Source organism: Condylura cristata, unplaced genomic scaffold (assembly GCF_000260355.1).
Source record: "Condylura cristata isolate star-nosed mole 26May11 unplaced genomic scaffold, ConCri1.0 scaffold00028, whole genome shotgun sequence".
Lineage (NCBI taxonomy): Eukaryota > Metazoa > Chordata > Mammalia > Eulipotyphla > Talpidae > Condylura > Condylura cristata.
In genome coordinates this window covers 12,205,130-12,222,717 of record NW_004567129.1, presented here as the reverse complement: position 1 = coordinate 12,222,717, position 17,588 = coordinate 12,205,130, and the positions used below count along the sequence as shown (strand labels likewise).

The window sequence follows — 17,588 nt, the reverse complement described above, 5'->3', positions numbered from 1 at the left end:
TATAAGAAAATTGAAGATTGAAGGGTTTAATTTGTCCAAGGTCACAGTAAGAGGTAAGAGAGCTAGGATTTGACATTCCAAAGCCCATTCTGTTTTTCCACTTAGCACATAGATCTCCTCTCACAAGCTTGGTCTAATATTAGGACCTGCGCTCTCCTGATTTTTATTTCACATGTAGCAGTTATGGTCACTAGATGGCACTTATTAAGAGATGCAGATTTTGTTCAAAAGCAAAATTCTCCATTATATCCTTGGCCCCCTCCTTGAAGTTTCTATCCCCTTCATGTTGTTTATCACATTACACAGCTGATTTGATCAGTGCAAGAACTTTGTGGATTCTGTTAAGTGACATGCAATTGTCTTTAGTTGAAACTTAAATTACAAATAAAACCTTCCCAAATACCTGAATATGTTCTTTAAACATGATTTCTTCCCTTTCCCATCCCCCACCAGCTTTGCATTTGAATAGATATACAACTTACTTATGTGCATATTTTCTGGCTAATTTTTCTCACATATTTCACTTCACTGTTTAGCTTGTATATGATTTTAAATATAGATCACATTTGTTTTTTAAAGGAACACAAAATTGTTTAAGTTTGTTCTCGTTTACAAATGTACAGTCACAGGAACTAAAGTCAGGTGCCATTTTCACTAAGATTCTCCTATAAAGAGTTGCATGTTAGTCAAGCCTTCAACGGAAAAATGTACAGGTACTGTAACACCATGCATTCAATCTACTACAGTCTTCTAATTTCAATAAAATTATTAAAACAGAATGAAAAAGATTGTTCTCTTAATACATTGTTTTTAGATTCCAGTCAAAAACTTCTTGTTCCTCCACTTTCTATTTTAATGTAGATACAAGGGTTAGTACTAGCACAGTTCTGAGTTCCATCACTTGAGATTCTTTCTTAAGTATCAAATTTATCTAACTTGACCAAATAAAGATGCAACACTTATTTTCTTCCTGTTTCTTAAGTACAGTTTCTCTCAAGTAAAAGAGCTCTAATGCCCCTTATAAGTCATAAATGCTGAAGATAAGACCCATCCATTAACAAGACCAGGAGGTATTTTAACGGAGCTAAATTAAGAATTTCATGATATGAGCCACCAAGCTACTAAGTATGAAACGTGCTAAAGGGCTTTTTCTGATTCTCCCAACCATTTCCTCTACCATATGCCCACAGCATTTAATTTACCCTTCACTTACTACTTTCTAACTGTGGTTTTTAGTAAAGATATCTTGTTCTTCTTTTAGATCAGTGCTGTGATAACATGTGAACCATATATATATAATTTTGTTATCTGCAGTCACATTAAACTTTAAAAGGAAAATTAGTTTTAATAATGTATTTAACCCAACATATTGAAAATGCTGTCACTTAAGTGCACAATATAAAATTAATGAGGTATGTCACATTTTTGTTTGGACTAAGTCTTCGAAATCAAGTGTATATTTCACTTTTCTTTTTAAAGTTTTATTTATTTATTCACGCAGAGCTGGGGTACAGGCCAGAGGCACTGGGATTCACCAGGCAGAATGACGAGGTACACTGCTGAGGGGAGCATCAGGTGAGGCAGGAGGGGTCTGCTGCACCATGTGGGTCACCTTCCAAGGTCCAAGGTTGGGGACTGAACTCGCAGGGAGCTGGCTGTGGCTGGCTTGCAAGTACTGTGCTTTTAACCCGCTACGCCATTAAGGAAGGTCCATATATTTCACTTTTATAGCATGTCTCTACTCAAGCTATCCATGTTTCAACTGTACAACAGCTCTATATACTACACTGGACAGCACTGGGATGGGGGAGAAGAGTTATTTCACAATTGGACAGACTTACTTTCAAATTTTAATTTACTACTTTCCAGCCCTGAGAAGAGTTACTTAATTTGTTTACTCATTAACAATAATGATAAAGGCTTCCCTGGTGGCGCAGGGGTTAAAGCCTCAGCACTATCACACTATCACCACTGAGGCCTGAGTTAGATGCCCTCCAGGGAGCTGACCCACAAAGCACAGCAGACCTCTCTTAACTCACCTGCTGCTCCCCTCAGCAGTGTGTTTCAGTCAATATGCCTGTTTTGCTCTCCACTCTGACTCTAGTGAGTCTCTCACCTCTCTGGCCTGCACCCCAGTTCTTGTATGCATAAATAAATGAAAATATATTTTTAAAAAGATGTATTTATTTATGCATATAGAACTAGACTACAGGCCAGAGGTGCAAGGGCGGTGAGAGAGTTTACCAGAGACAGAGTGGGGAGCAGAACAGGCAGACTGACAAAGTACACTGGTCAGGAAAGACCAGTCAGCTCCCTGGCTGGGGATGGAACTCATGCCCAAGTGGCTGCCGCAGCCATTTCGTAGTGGTGGGCTTTAACCTGATGTATCACCAGGGAGAGCCCTAAAAATAAATCTTTAAAAAAAAAAAAAAAAGCTATTTTATAGTTGTCTTCTCTAACGCCAAAGCTGTATCTTGAACATAATAGGTATTAACAAACATCTGGTGAGGAAAAAATAATTTACATAACATTTTATGTCATTTTAACAGTTTCTTTTAAAAATATGAAAATATCTCATATATAACAGAGAAGCTACTGGGTTGTCAGAAAGTCATGATACATTTTTGTATAGAAAAAAATATGTCATGATTTTTCTGACAATCCAGTAGTTTTGAATTGCTGACTAAATTCATGTTGAACACATTAGGAGAATGTACAAGATATGTGCCATTTCATCTTTTGGATGTTCAAGTATTTCATTTCCTTCCAAAGAACAATGAATAAATGAGCTATATACTGTAAAGCACTCTTATCAAGAGATTTCCTTTAAAGTGTTAATAAATGACAATGCTATTTTAGAGTAATTATCTGTAGTAATATTTTTATCTCAGTTTGGGATAAAAACACATCCCATTTCTGAGCTTTAATCAGTGAACCAACCTGTAGTATACCAAACGTCCTTAACAATTTGGATTCTGAGAAAAATCTGAAACTCTCTCCTGTCACTACAGTTCCCTTAATTTCTGAAAGCAACTCTCCCTTTCACCTATGCTTATGACTCCCTCATATGTGTTTTGTATTCCTACAGATCACAGAATCTCAAAGTTTCAGAGCTAAAAGGATCTTGAAATGATCCAGTATATAATATTGTATATATTTAACAGCCATATACCAAGTTGAATATATATTACAAGAATAGAAGCTGCACATCTTCACTTACGACATGGTTGAGTAGACAATCCCTACCTAAAGGGGGGGGGGACTATTTTTAAGTTAAGAGTATCAGAAGTGGGTTCTGCCTAAGTCTAAATCCTTATTTTGTGATCTTTGCATTGCCCTAAAGAATGTACTATGACACTAAGTGATTAACATTCTTTTATATAATTGTCTCTTAATCACAGTCTCATTTGTTAAACCATCTGTAAGCAATGGTGGTGTTTTAAAGACCAAAGTTCTTCACTATGATAGGTGCATAATTGGAGATCAATGATGCCTTGATTGTGTGGTTAGAGTACTTGTAACCCACTGAAAGCATAGGAGGAAATTCCATATTGGCTCAAACAAAACAATTATAATATATACTAGGGCCAAACAATATTTGGAGTAATTGCTGCTTGCATTATTCATATCATTATTTCCCTCACGAGTGAATAGGAATCTGGAGATGTACACAAATCAATCCTAGAAACTATACAATACAAACAATGTAAATAGGAAGAAACTCACATAGGTTAAGTAACAATCTTAGAACTTTGGGGTACTGTTACCCAAAACTCTCATTTAACACAATAGGAAGTGGAGGTTCAGAGTGGTAAAATGACTTGCCTAGAGTCACACGAATCAGTCAGTGGTGATGCCAGCTCTAGCCCTAGGTCACTTCAAGGTTTTCAATACAAACAGTAAGGAAATGTATCTAACAAATTCCTCTGTTGCACAGGTGAAATGGGATTTGAAAATTGATTCATGAAGCAAAAATTAAGTTCATGATCGACTCAGAAACTGGAAATTAAATTAGCTTTGCCTGATAGTGCTGCTGAGAAATCTGGAGCTTCACAGTGGCTGCTGCCTCCCAGTTTTCTTGGCAGTGAAGAAAAGAGGATTCGCATTCCAGGTGTCCCTTCCTATTTCGTGCCCATTTATGAGTCCCTGGCATTCTCAACAAACTAATTTCATTAGCTACAACCATCCAGGGTACACTGAAAAGAATTTGTTCTTTAATGTCACAGAGAACTTGCTGAATAACACCTCTAACATTTAGGATAATAACAACAAACAAATTAATTCATGTCTCTGAGTCTACTTCTCAACTAAATGAAACACTATCTGCTTATAAGACTATCAAGAATATTAAATGAGGGCCTCCCTGGTGGTGCAAAGGTTAAAGACACAGCCCTATCAAGCTACTGCCAGCCACTGAAGCATGAGTTTGATCTACCAGTTTGATACCTGGCCAGCCATGCAGCTGGGAGCTTCAGGGCTCCCCTCAGCAGTGTTTCAGTAGATCTGTTCTGCTCCCCACTCTGTCTCTGGGGAATCCTCTCACTGTCCACACCTCTGACCTACACCCCAGTTCTTGTGTGCATAAATAAATACATCTTTAATAAGAACAAAGTAAGAAAAACAAATTCAAAAGTGGATTTACAGTTTGCAATGTTGAAAGGCATATTCAAAACATAAAATAACCCCTCTCAAATAAGTATTTATTCACTTTAAAGATTTACTTATTTATGCATAGAAGAACTGGGATACATGGCAGAGGTACAGGGGTGAGACTCCAGAGACAGAGTGGAGTGGGGTGCAGAACAGGCAGATCCACTGAAATATACTGCTGAGGGGAGCAGCAGGTGAGAAAGGAGAGGTCTGCTGTGTCATGCTGTGACATGTAGATCAGCTCCTTGGCTGCTAATAGCTTCATAGTGCTGAGACTTAACCACTGTGCCACCAGGGAGGCCCTCAAATAAGTATTTATAAAGCTGTACACAACTTACAGATAGTGGTCTACAAATTCATAACCTAATAAGGTTCCATGGTGCTCAAAATATTTCAAGATGTTTTTGAAATACTAAAAAACAAACCACAGGCCTCAACTTTACTTACTTATTTTTATTCCTTGTCAGAGACATACATGGTGAAATGGCAGTGAATGGATTTGCTTGAAGATGTCGGTCTCCCAACCCTGAACCACCTCCTACTACTGAACTTTAAAAAGAAAAAAAAAAAAAGGCCCTCCCTGGTGGCGCTGCAGTTGAAAGTGGCACTGCAAGCTGGTGGCAGCCACTTCAGCGCAGAGCTTGATCCCCGCCTCAGAGGTGACCCACATGGCACAGCAGACCTTTCCTCTCTCGCCCGCTGCTCCCCTCAGCAGTGTACTTTGTCAATCTGCCTGTTGTGCTCCCCACTCTGTCTCTGGTCAATCTCTCACCCCCTGTACCTCTGGCCTGTACCCCAGTTCTGAATGCATAAATATATTAATTAAAAAAAAAAAAAAGGCAGGGCCACCATGAAGCTGTGGATGTGTACACGGGCGTCATCACATTATTCTCCCACATATGTGCATGTTTGACAGTTTCCATAAAAGAAAGAACTTTTTTTAATCTACCAAAACCAAAAAAGTCTAAGAAAAACTATGCACACACTACAGGCAAACTTCTCCTAAGAGACCAGTGTTTTCATCTAAAACTTCTGATCACAAGGTGCTACTAATGATTTCAGTGCAAAATACATATAAAGCATTTTAAAACTACTCTCAACATAAAGCATGTCTTTTTTCTTTATCGAATACCAGAGAGCGGTATCTTTTTTTCCCCTTTGGTATGACTTCTTCACCTGGCAGAATAGCCCAGGCTATAGGTTTCCTTTTTCTCCTTACACTTTCTAGTTTACATTATTTTTGCTGCTAGAACTACTACTAGCTACATAAATACATATAACCAAGACTACTATCCCCCACTACAACTATTATATCTACTTAATAGTGGGCCCATTGGGTATATATGACCTTTTAAAAAGTATGACTCATTAGGGAGTTAAAAAAAAATCTCCCACATAACACATGCCTTCAAAATGAAGAAGACAGTGTGTTACAGAACTAATTTCTATGCAGTTTTACTATAGCTTATCCACTGATTTTCAATTTTCCAGCACATAATGCATGTTTCAGTTGAAATTACCATAGATAACTTTAAATAAATTTCCTACATAACTTTAAACATTACACTAGAGAGAACCTTAAAATATTTTAACTTGGGCCCGCCCTGATAGCACAACGGGTTAAAGCACAGCACCATGAAGCTCTCTGCAGCCACTGCAGCACAAGTTCAATCCCCAGCCAGGGAGGTGGCCCACATGGGCGGTACCTCTCCTGACCCTCCCACTGCTCCCCTCAGCTGTGTATTTTCAGTCAATCTGCCTGTTCTGCTCCCTCCTCTGTCTCTTTTGAATCCTCTCACCCCACCTCACCCCAGCACCTCTGGCCTACACCCCACTTCTTCTACACAATAAATCTTTAAAAAAGAAATACAGAGAAATAAAGAAGCACCCATACTTACTTCCACATCAAGGAGTTCAATTATTGAACAGCAAATACAATATTCAATAATTTCTCTGCGAATATGCAAGCTAGTTATTTAATTAAGTATGCTCTTTCAAATATACATCAGATATGACTAATTCTTGAACTTAGTGGAATAAAATTTCCCTTTGCTGTCTTTAAACAAAAAAAAAGGTAGTTTAAAAATAGCTCTACCTCCAGAAGAATATACAGTTTATTCATGGTACTCTTCTTTCAATTTTCATGTATAGAAAACTGGAGGAAATTAAATTGAAAATTTGGAATCCTCCCCGGCTCCCAAAAACCCACCTCCAATTTACTTAACATCTTTTCTTCCATTGGAGCATAAAACTGATTCTACTTCCCTCTGTCTTTTTCCTCTTTTTCATTTGAGATTTAAAGTTTGAAATTATTCATATGTCAGAAAAAAATGTATTATATCAGAAATAACACAATCTTTGTCTCTGACATTATATATACATACAAAGTGTAGCCTTAAATATTTTCTAAAATCTATTTCATTAATATCACCGCTCTCCCTAGAGAGGTTTCAAGATATACTTAACTTTACTTCAGCATATGTACTGTATTTATATCCTGAATTTATTGTACTTTGGAAATTGAAAAGAACTGGTAGGGAAGGAAGCAGATATAATAACTTAAGGAAAGAGAGCTTGACATATTCATTAAATTGCACTAATAATTGAAATAAAAGTAATATACTTTGTAAAAGGTATTTAAAAAAACCTGACTCCATTAATTTACTCATTCTCAACCAGTAGACAACATTTACTGTTTCTCAACACTGAATTAGATACTCTGGATAGTTACAAAGGAAATACAGGTCCAGTAATTATCATAGCATTTAAATGTCTTCTTCCACAAAAGAAGAAAGCTGTAGTTACTGAAATAATTCTTTTTTTTAAGTTGTCTCACTGTTTAATGCCACTCCAGTGGACCCTGCTAGAAGAAAACACAGCTCCCTATTTGGTATTTCCTTGAGCTTTTTATGGGGCACAATTTCAAGTCAAAGGTATTTTTGCACTGAAACAATATTTTTGCTGAGAAGCTTAAAGTAGAGTGAGTCTACACTAAAGAATGCGAGGAAGATACTACCTAGACTCCAAAACTGGTCATATCTAAGTTATTTATAGAATATGCTGCTACACAATTCTTCATGCACTGGTCAAAGGAAAATGAAGACTGTTTCTGTAAGTTTCTCAATGTCTCTAATGCACGTAAAGAAAGGAGACAAGCACTTGAACATGACACTTTTTGCCACTTTTCTTCATAAAGTCCTATTTCTGCCACAAACCACAAAGTGGTCTCCAGTGGTGGGATACTAGCTTGAGAAACAAACATCTATTATATACCCTCAAAGACCAAAAAGAATTTCCAGCACCTTGCCAGAGTTAAGAATCTTAGCTGTATCTATTAATACCAGAGGAGTGGCTGACAAATAGAGTAACAGGGAATTGTCCTTCAAGTTTGCTAGTTATAGATAAGAAATCATCGAAGGCTCCACATTTCTGATGGCTCCAGAAACTTCCTTTCTGGCTGTCTCCTAACTATGCCAGTCTTTTCCTCTTGTATATTACTCGGAATAGGATACTAGAGCAAATACACAGTGAGACTAGGACCCGGTGAGGGAAGGACTGCCAACACAGCATAATTTCTTACAAACCAGCGGTCTTCCCAAGATCCTTCGAAGGCTCCTGTAGAGGCTTCGATGACTTCTCATCTGTAACTAGCAAACTTGAAGGACATTTCCCTGTTACTATTTGTCAGCCACTCCTCTGGTATTATAGATACAGCTAAGATTCTTAACTCTGGCAAAGTGCTGGAAATTCTTTTTGAGGGTATATAATAGATGTTTTTCTCTCAACCTAGATAATTATCTAACACCTTAGATAATTCTGATGAAATAATTTACCAAACAAAACTGTGTAAAACAGCAGCTTCACTATACTTGTCAACTGTTAGGCCTAATTCTATATGCCCGAACCTCAAAAAAGAAAGTTATCTCTGCCAGATTTAAGATTTACTCTCGCACTTTTGAGAATTGTCAAATATGCACCTACATCTGCATCACAAATACAAACATTCCGTGACGAAGTTCTGTTACTTGACGGAATCCCATCAACATGAAGTCTAGATTTCACTAAGAGGTACTGCTGAAATCACAATTCAGACGTCGGAAAGACGAGACCCTCCAGTCCAATCACAAATACTGTAAGTGCATTCCAGCTGCCCCAACTCCTCAAGCTACTTGAGGTAGCAATTTAAACTTGAAAGTCACTACAAACTGACCAAAATTAGAGAAAAGACGGTTCGTTTCAGCACCCCGTGGACAACAGAATTCACGAGTGACAAAAGAATGGGGTAAAGCCAGTAAACTCGGCTGTTGACTAGACTACCCATCTGAACAGAACCCGAGTTACCCAAACCTGTACACTCCCCGGGAACCGCAGCTCATTCTCGAGCAGCCAACGTACGCCAACCATTTTTCATGTCTTGAAAAGGTTGCTACAAATTTGGCCAAGTCGAAAGCGATGGCAAAACCCAGGCGCCTCGGTGCTTCCAGCATCACACAAAAGACCAGAGCAAACATAAACACGCTCAGGGCCTTCGCCGATGGCAGCCACAAACCGGGGTCCGCGCCCCAGACCCCCGCCCCAGGGAGGCGACGCAGGGGTGAGGGTGGGGTTCGCTCGGAATGCGCCCGGGAGCAGGGCCGGGAGAGAAGGCGCGAGAGCCGCACAGAGGACGGCGAGCAGCAGCAGATCCGCGTCAGCAGCTTCCAAGGCCCGCGACAGCCTCGGGCCGCGCCAGGCCCGGCCTCCCGGCCCGGCGCGTCTCCTCACCTCCCTCACGTCCTGCAGGCACTCGAGCACCGCCAGGTTGTTGCTCCAGGTGTGCTTGGGGCACACACGGGTCACGTCCTCCCTGCAGAACTCTTCCTCCGCCAGCTTCCAGCCCCCGCCAGCCCCTCCGGGTCCCGCTGCGCCCCGCCGGGCCGGAGGCCCACCCGCCGGGAAAGGCGGCTGCGGCGGCTGAGGCGGTTGTTGCTGCTGCTGTTGCTGCTGTTGCTGCTGCTGCTGCTGCTGCTGCTGGTGCTGGTGCTGAGATGACTGAGGCAGCTGGAGCAGCTGCTGACCCCCCTGCCCGCCGCCTCCAGCCTGCCCTATGAAGGACACAAAGTTAGGCGCAGGGCCCTGGCCCTGGCTGTGGCCGCCCTGGCTCGGGAATCTCTCGGCCCCGGCCGCGGCGAGCAGCAGCAGCTGCAGCGCCGCCGACAAGCGGAACATCCTCCGTACACGTCCACACGCCGCCATCTTGGGTCCGCGGCGAGCTCGACGCACCCGTCGGCGCCGCGTATTTAAATGAGGGGCGGAGCCTCGGGCGCGGCGGCGGCCCCCCCCCCCGGGCTCCGCCCCCGCCGGCGCGACCCGCGAGTTGGATGTGGCGCCTCACCGGACGCGGTGCTGGCCCCTTGCCTGTGCCCTCGACCTCGCAAGTCGGGAAAGCGACGCTCTCTGCCCGGGAATGTGTGGGTGCACCTTAGAAGGCCGGGATAGGGCGGCTTTGCCTAGTTCCTTTAGTTGTCAAAGAAAAATGGAAAAGGAATTGGGGGTGCCACAACCAAGATGGCCGGTAGAGTAGGTCATTCATTCGATGACTTGAAAGAAAACACACACACACACAATCTAACTTTATGTGTAGAGGTGGTTCACAGGCTCAGTTGTATTCCAGGCTTCCTGTTTCCTTCCATCTGCCTCAAAGTTTTCTTAAGCCAAGAAGGCAGCTTTGACGAAGGGTTCGAAGCACAGGTTCCGGGATAACTAACGAGCTGGTTATAACCCTTGCTCTTCTGCAGACTACACAAGTTCTTTAACATGTCTGAGCTTCAGTCAACTCCTCTGAGAAAGAAAAGGAAGAACAATGTGAAGTACAATTGTGAACACTGATGCTAGTCAGGAAAGTTCCTGGTTCACACATAGGGAGCTCAGAGTTATGGAGTTATGGCCAGTATTTTTTTTTTTTAAGATTTATTTACTTATGTATACAGAACTAGGGTGCAGGCCAGAGGTGTGGGAGCAGTGAGAGGATTCACCAGAGACAGAGCAGAAAGCAGAATAGGCAGATTTGTTGAAACACACTGCTGAGGAGAGCAGTGGGCAAGACAGGAGAGGTGTGCAGCAGTCCTGTGGCTCAGCTCCCTGGCTGGGGATCACCTCATAGTGCTGTGCTTTAACCCCTTGTACCACCAAGGAGGCCCCAGTTATGGCCAGTGGTCAGCTTTTTTTTTTTTTAATAATATAATAGTTTATTTTTACAGCATTCTGTGCCTTTTTCCATCTCAGTTGTAATGCCCATTGGCTTCCCACCACCAATTCACCCGTGTGCCATCACCATAGTCCAGTGCACTTCCCTCCTCCCCCCATTTTTGGTCCCATTCCCCACCTCACCCCTGTAAAATGTCTCTGGTATATAGTTGTTCATTATTATTATTTTCTCCCCTGGTCCTTTATACTCCTGCTATGAGTGAAAGTGTTATAGGACACCAAATCTGTTTCAGGACAAAATCTGTTAGAGGACAGGGGGAGAGGGGCACCCCTGAATCCCCAAACCTGCCTGCTCTAAGTGGGTTCTGCCATCCACCACAACAAGACAAAACATATAAACTTTAATGAAAAGGGACTTTAATACAGTAAATATACAATACGGAACACAGAGAATATAACTTCTAAATCAAACACCTGAAGTTACCCATCCCCTCGTGGACAAAAGTCAACCCAAAAGGGATTGGCCCAAAGCAAAGCCTGAAAGCTGCCGCAAGACTAAAGCACCTTCTGGCCGGGACCCATGGAAAAGGGTCCAAAATGGCCAGACAAGTCTGGGAGGAAAAGAGCAAAATCAAAATCAATATAAACACTGCCATAGTCACCTCCCTGCAGGTATCTCACCCACATCTGCCTTAACCAGTCTGGAATCAGGAAACAAACACGGTTTCTTCATCACATGCTTGCTGCTCCATGTGGTTTCCTCAGGTCCCCTTCTTGTTCTCCATCCAGCTTCCTTCTCTTCTCCTCTTTCTTTCTCAGCTTCTCTCCTTTTTCTCTGCTCAGCTCCACCCTCTTTCTGGGTGGGGCACAGAACCTGGAACTTCTCCTTTTCCTAGGGACCAACCTGTTACAAAACCACCTAGTAATTTTCCTTTTCTTTCTGGTTTATTTCACTAACCATGATCCCTTCAGCTCCATGCATGTTGCTGCAAAATGCACGTGTTTATCTTTTTTGATTGCTGTGTAATATTCTATTGTGTATATGTACCACATCTTTTTAATCCAGTCATCTACTTTTGGGCATTTGGGCTGTTTCCATGTCTTTCCTATTGTAAACAAAGCAGCAATAAACATGGAGGTGCAGGTGTCTTTTTGAATCAGTGTTTTTATGTCGTATGCCAGTTTTTTAAATAAACTTTTAAGTTCTCCCCTGAGTCTTGAGTCTAACACAGAACTTGAACTCATGTTTAAAGAAGAGAAAGAAAGTAACAAAACATTACATTTATGCCTGTAGCCCTTATTGCTAACAGCACCTCCAGCAGCACTTGGGCTGAGACATCTCACACCAGTGTACTTTAGGAGAAATGGTATCTTCCCAAGGCATCTTCACATTCATTATGTCCTTTGGGTTCTAATTCAAGCAAAGAACGGCAAAGATGTGTTAATATTTCTCTTCAGCAAGGTCAGATGACCAGCAACAGGGTGAACTGGGCCAGCCTGCCACTAGAATCCTGGGGCTTTCCACTGCCCTGGTGTACTCTCACCCTAAATGGGAAGTGAAGACCAGATTGGCCATATCTAGAAGAGGTGGAGGGGTGGGTATGGATCCTTTAAGAAGCCCATAAGAATGCAATGTGATGGATCCAGGACTCTATCTCTGGGAATCAGGCATTTTGTGTTCTTCGTTATCACCCTTGTTACTGCCATCAAATTGTCCTGAAGTTATTGCCACACTTGAACATTGATGAAGGCAGTCAGAACAGACCAGATGAATGTACATGCTCACTAACTTCCGTAATATCTCCACCTTCACCTGTGGCTACACTTTTGTTTTTCAAGGTTTCAGTTACCTGCAGCCAATTACATATTGTGTGAATAACCAAATATTTTGTAAATAAGATATTTTGAGAGGAAAACCATTCACATAACTTCTATTAGAGTATAATTATTTTACAATGTTAGAAATCTCTTACTGTGACTAATTTATAAATTAAATGTTGCCACAGTTATGAATGCATAGGAAAAAACAGTGTGTGTATGTGTGTGTGTGTGTGTGTGTGTGTGTGTGTGTGTTTACGACTTGATGCTATCTGAGGTATCAGGCATCCACTGTGAATCTTGGAAAGTATCCCCTGTAGATAAGGAGAAACCAGTGTACATGGCATAGGTAAGTCTTAATATGGCAGGCTAGAGCTATTGCTAGAAGCTCCTGAAAAAATCTCTAGGACTCATTAATTTTCAAAGATGGGCCTGTATGTATTGAGGCAAGTGGAAGCTTATTTGAAACCGTTTTAAGGCTAGAAGTATGCTAGAAATAGAGAAGTCAGCAGTTGTTTATCTCTCACATTATGCTAAGGAAACTACACTTAGCCACAGACTGTTTTCAGAGATAGGGAGAAGTATACGTGCTTATCTTTAAATCACAGTGATCAAGAAGCAAGGAACTGAGAGAAATCTAGAAATGCTTAGACTATGTCAGACAAACCTAGAGTCAACATCAGGAACAAGTCTGCAAGCACTGAGAAGAGAGTTTGTTATAGGGCAGGGTGAGGGGCATGCCAGGAAACCTCAAAACTGTCCACTCTAAATAGGCTCTGCCATCCACCATACAGCAAGATAAAACATGCTCTACTGGAAGGGATCATGCTTAGTGAAATAAGCCAGAAAGAAAAGGGAAAATACCAGATGGTTTCACTCATAGCAGGAGTATAAAGGACCGGGGGGGGGGGATAATAATAATAATAAGTAACTATATACCAGAGACATTTTAAGGGGGTGGAGTGGAGAATGGGATCAAAAATGAGAGGGTGAGAGGGAAAGTGCACTGGACTATGGTGATGGCACATGGGTAAATTGGTGATGGGAAGCCCAAGGGAATTACAACTGAGATGGGTATAGGCCAGAGGTGCAGGGGTTGAGAGGATTTACCAGAGACAGAGTGGGGAGTAGAACAGGTAGATCCACTGGAAAACACTGCTGAGGGAAACAGCAGGCAAGGCAGGAGAGGTCTGCCACACCATATGGGTCAGATCCCTGGCCAGGGATCGAACTTGTGCCGTAGTGGCTACAGATAGCTTCATAGTGCTGAGCTTTAACCCATTATGCCACCAGGGAGGATCCTATAATATTCACTTTAATGTGATGGTCTGGAGTCAAATCTACAAAAGCTCTGTAGTGTGTCTGTAGAAGGGGTCAGTGAACTGGTCAGGGGTCAAGTCACAGTGGGCCCTGGAAGCCCTGCATATTTATGTAATTGGGAAGACTTCTAATTCCACCCATGAGGAAAAGTTTGTATTTCCACTGAATTGAAACCACAGAAGCGGTCCTCCCTGGTTGTGCAATGGATTAGGGCACAGCCACTAATCCAAGGTAGCTACAGCCACTTCAGTGTTTGTTCAACCCCAGCCCTGAAGGTGACCCACAGGGTGCAGCAGACCTCTCCTGTCTTGCCTGCTGCTCCCCTCAGCAGTGTACTTTGTCAGTCAACCTGTTCTGACCCCAGTCTGTCTCTGGTGAATCTTCTCACCACCCCTGCATCTCTGGCCTGTACCCCAGTTCTGCATGCATAAATAAAATAAATCTTAAAAAAAAAAAAAGGCCCTCCCTGGTGGCGCAGCGGGTTAAAGCACAGCACTGAGAATCTAAAGCCGCTTCCGCATGAGTTCGATTCCCGCCTGCCCCGGAGGTGACCACATGGTGTGGCAGACCTCTCCTGACCCGCCCGCTGCTCCCCTCAGCAGTGTACTTCCTCGATCTGCCTGTTCTGTTCCCCACTCTGTCTCTGGTGAGGCCTCTCGCCGCCCCTGAGCCTCTGGCCTGTACCCCAGTTCTGTACAAATAAATAAATCTTTAAAAAAAAAAAAAAGAAATCATAGAAGCTAGGAAAAAACATAAAACACCTATGGAGGGGTTTATAAAGTAATCTTCCAGTCAGGAAATGAAGGCCTACAATCTTTGAGAAAAGAGAAATAAATAAGAAAACTTTACCCAGAAATTTTTGTCTTTCTTTTTTTCCAGACTTTTTTCCTGAGTGTACTGTCCAAATTGTAGCTCACAGGGATCTTCCCTCTGTAATAAGCTGCAATCTTATTGGAATAAAAATACACAGAAGTTGAAGAGTCCTTGAAGTTACAGGGACTGAAAGGTCAAAGTAGGGGAGAAGGGAACCACAGAAAGAGTCAAAAGCCTGAAAACTCTCTCAAGTCACCAGCTGACTCCTAAGTTGTGCACGTACAGGGTGAGATTCCAACAAATCCTGAAGAAAACAAGAGCTGAGAGAGTAACAAACTAGAGAGATTCCAGCAGACCCACAGGAGCTGGAGAAGCAGTTAGAGTTTACACCCCACTGAGGCGCAGAGGCCTGGGCAAACACTTAATTTTTCAGCTGAGCCCTCAGAAAGCCGACACCCAAGGAGGAAAGGCTCTACTCCAGCAGGAAGGACCACACTCTAGTAGGAGTGAAGACCTTGTCCTAGAAGAAAGGGCAAAACTACAATAGGCCAGTGATCATTCAGCAGCACATATTCTAAAAATGGAACACTACAGAGATTAGCCTGGTCCCTATGCAGTGATGACACGCAAATTCGTGATGCATTCCACATACAATAGGCCAGCCCTAACAAAGCTGAAAACATGTCTCAGTGCAATCAAGGTGACCCACCAAGAAGAAAACTTAACCTTTTTGGAGGAGAACACCACCCAGAGCTGCTACAATATTTTATCTTCATGGTTCCACATTGAATCAACAATTATAAAGCATGCTAAAAACAAAGCTGAACGAAAATAACCGAAAGCAAAAGAAATAAGGGGTCAGAGAACTGTCTGTATTTATCAGAAGAGGTCTTTAAAATAATTGTGACGAATAAATGATTTAAAATTAGATAAAATATTTAAAAAATAGAGGATTTCAACAAAAAATTAGATTCTATAAAAATAATCAAATGGAGGGCCCTCCCTGGTGGTGCAAGGAGTAAAAGCACAGCACTGTGAAGCAGCTACTGCAGCACAAGTTCAGTCCCAGGCCAGGGAGCTGACCCACATGGCACAGTAGACCTCTCCTGTCTCACCTGCCGCTCCCTTCAGCAGTGTTTCAGTACATCTGTGTTTCAGTGCTCCCCACTGTCTCTGGTGAAGCCTCTCACCCCACCTATAGCCTACACCCCAATTCTTATATGCATAAATAGATCTTCAATACATACATAAATGCAATGGGAAACCTTTGGAGGGTTTTCAGCAGGAGTGTGATTCATGCTCCAGGCAAGAGCTAGTAAAGGTAGGGCCTCTAACCCCTCACAACTACCCTTACAGTGCTTAGCATGATGCAGGGCACACAGAGGTCATTAAAGACTTACTGAACTGGGGTCCTCCTTGGTGGCGCAGGGTGGTTAAGACAGTGCTGTCAAGCTACTGTCAGCCACTGCAGCAAAAGTTTGATCCCTGGGCCTGCCTGGGAGATGACCGACATGGCATAGCAGACCTCTCCTGTCTCTCCCGCTGCTCCCCTCAGCAGTGTCTTTCAGTAGATCCACCTGCTCCACTCCCCACTCTGTCTCTGGTGAACCCTCTTATCCCCTGCACCTCTGGCCTATACCCCCCACTCTTGTATGCATAAATAAATCTTTGAAGAAAAAATTTACTGAACTGGTCAAGAAGTCTCCACCCGTTGAGCGACTAAAAGCTTTCTACTTCCTAAGGCCCACTGTTTGCTCTCATCGTTTGAGCAAGCCACGTAAAATGAAGTGATTGGCAAAGCCCTCCCCTCCCTCTTCTTACACTTGTAAGGCTATGGCAGCTTCAAGGTATGGTAATACTTTCCCAAGTTTGTCTGAGCGGCTCAATCATCTGGAGCAATTTCCAAAGTTTTCCAATGGTGTTATCTTGACGCGTGCTTCCCCCCAGTCACCCAGCACTGGCCCCTGCCTGGTTCAGGACTGCACAGGTGGTTTCTCTTTTCTCAGGCAACTTCCTGACCTCTCTACCATTAAGGAGGATTTCCACATGGAGAGAAAACATTGACCCATGAAATTCCAAAATTTTTCACCCTAATTTTTTCTGTTTTAAACATTTGTGTATACAAGAACTGGGATGCAGGTCAGAGGTGAGAAGATTCACCAGAGTGGGGAGAACAGGGAGATCTACTGAAATACACTGCTGAGGGGAGCAGCAGGCAGGACAGGAGAGTTCTGCTGCACGTGTGTGATAGGGGGATTGAATTCATGCTGCAGTGGCAGTGATAGCTTGATAGTGCTGTCTTTAATCCCTGCACCACCAGGTAGGTCCCCATCTTAATCTTTCTTTAATGCTCATTTCAAGTCTCAACATTTTTGAACTTCCCTTAGGAAAATTAAGACCTTGTCAACCTGTCATTTTTATATTCATTCATTTATTCAGCAACTATTTTTGGAGTACCTCCTACACATTTCCTGGGGGATAGTGTGGTTAGGAGAGTCTGTGAAGACTGGGTTTTGTTATCTATTCCACCATTTGCCTAGTAGTGGGCTAGTCTGAGTTTCCTGAGAAACAACTGCCAGACAAGATTAGCAATGGAAGAGACTAATGAAGATGAAAACTGCCCCGGATAGGCCTGCTTTAGCATTTTGCCATGCTCAGTCTCTGGCTAGGAATCCTGGCCTCAGATTGAACACAATGATAGATTTCAGACCAGCAACTGGGGCCCCTGGCCAATTACACTCCTCCTGGCAAATCTTCATTGCTCTGGAAGGCAAATCTTCATTACTGCCACATTTGACTTC

The 17,588-nt window shown here is 42.6% G+C and overlaps 1 protein-coding gene across 1 annotated transcript in view; it reads right to left on the bottom strand.

The window, feature by feature from the left end:
* The window catches only part of GLG1 (golgi glycoprotein 1), a 122,664-nt gene extending 112,735 nt beyond the window's left edge, over nt 1-9,929 (bottom strand). The window contains exon 1 of the mRNA XM_004690385.2: nt 9,415-9,929. Coding sequence (XP_004690442.1) covers nt 9,415-9,885 — 471 coding nt within the window. The 5' untranslated portion in view covers nt 9,886-9,929. The remainder of the gene's footprint in view (nt 1-9,414) is intronic.
* Between the last annotated feature and the right edge of the window lie 7,659 nt (nt 9,930-17,588).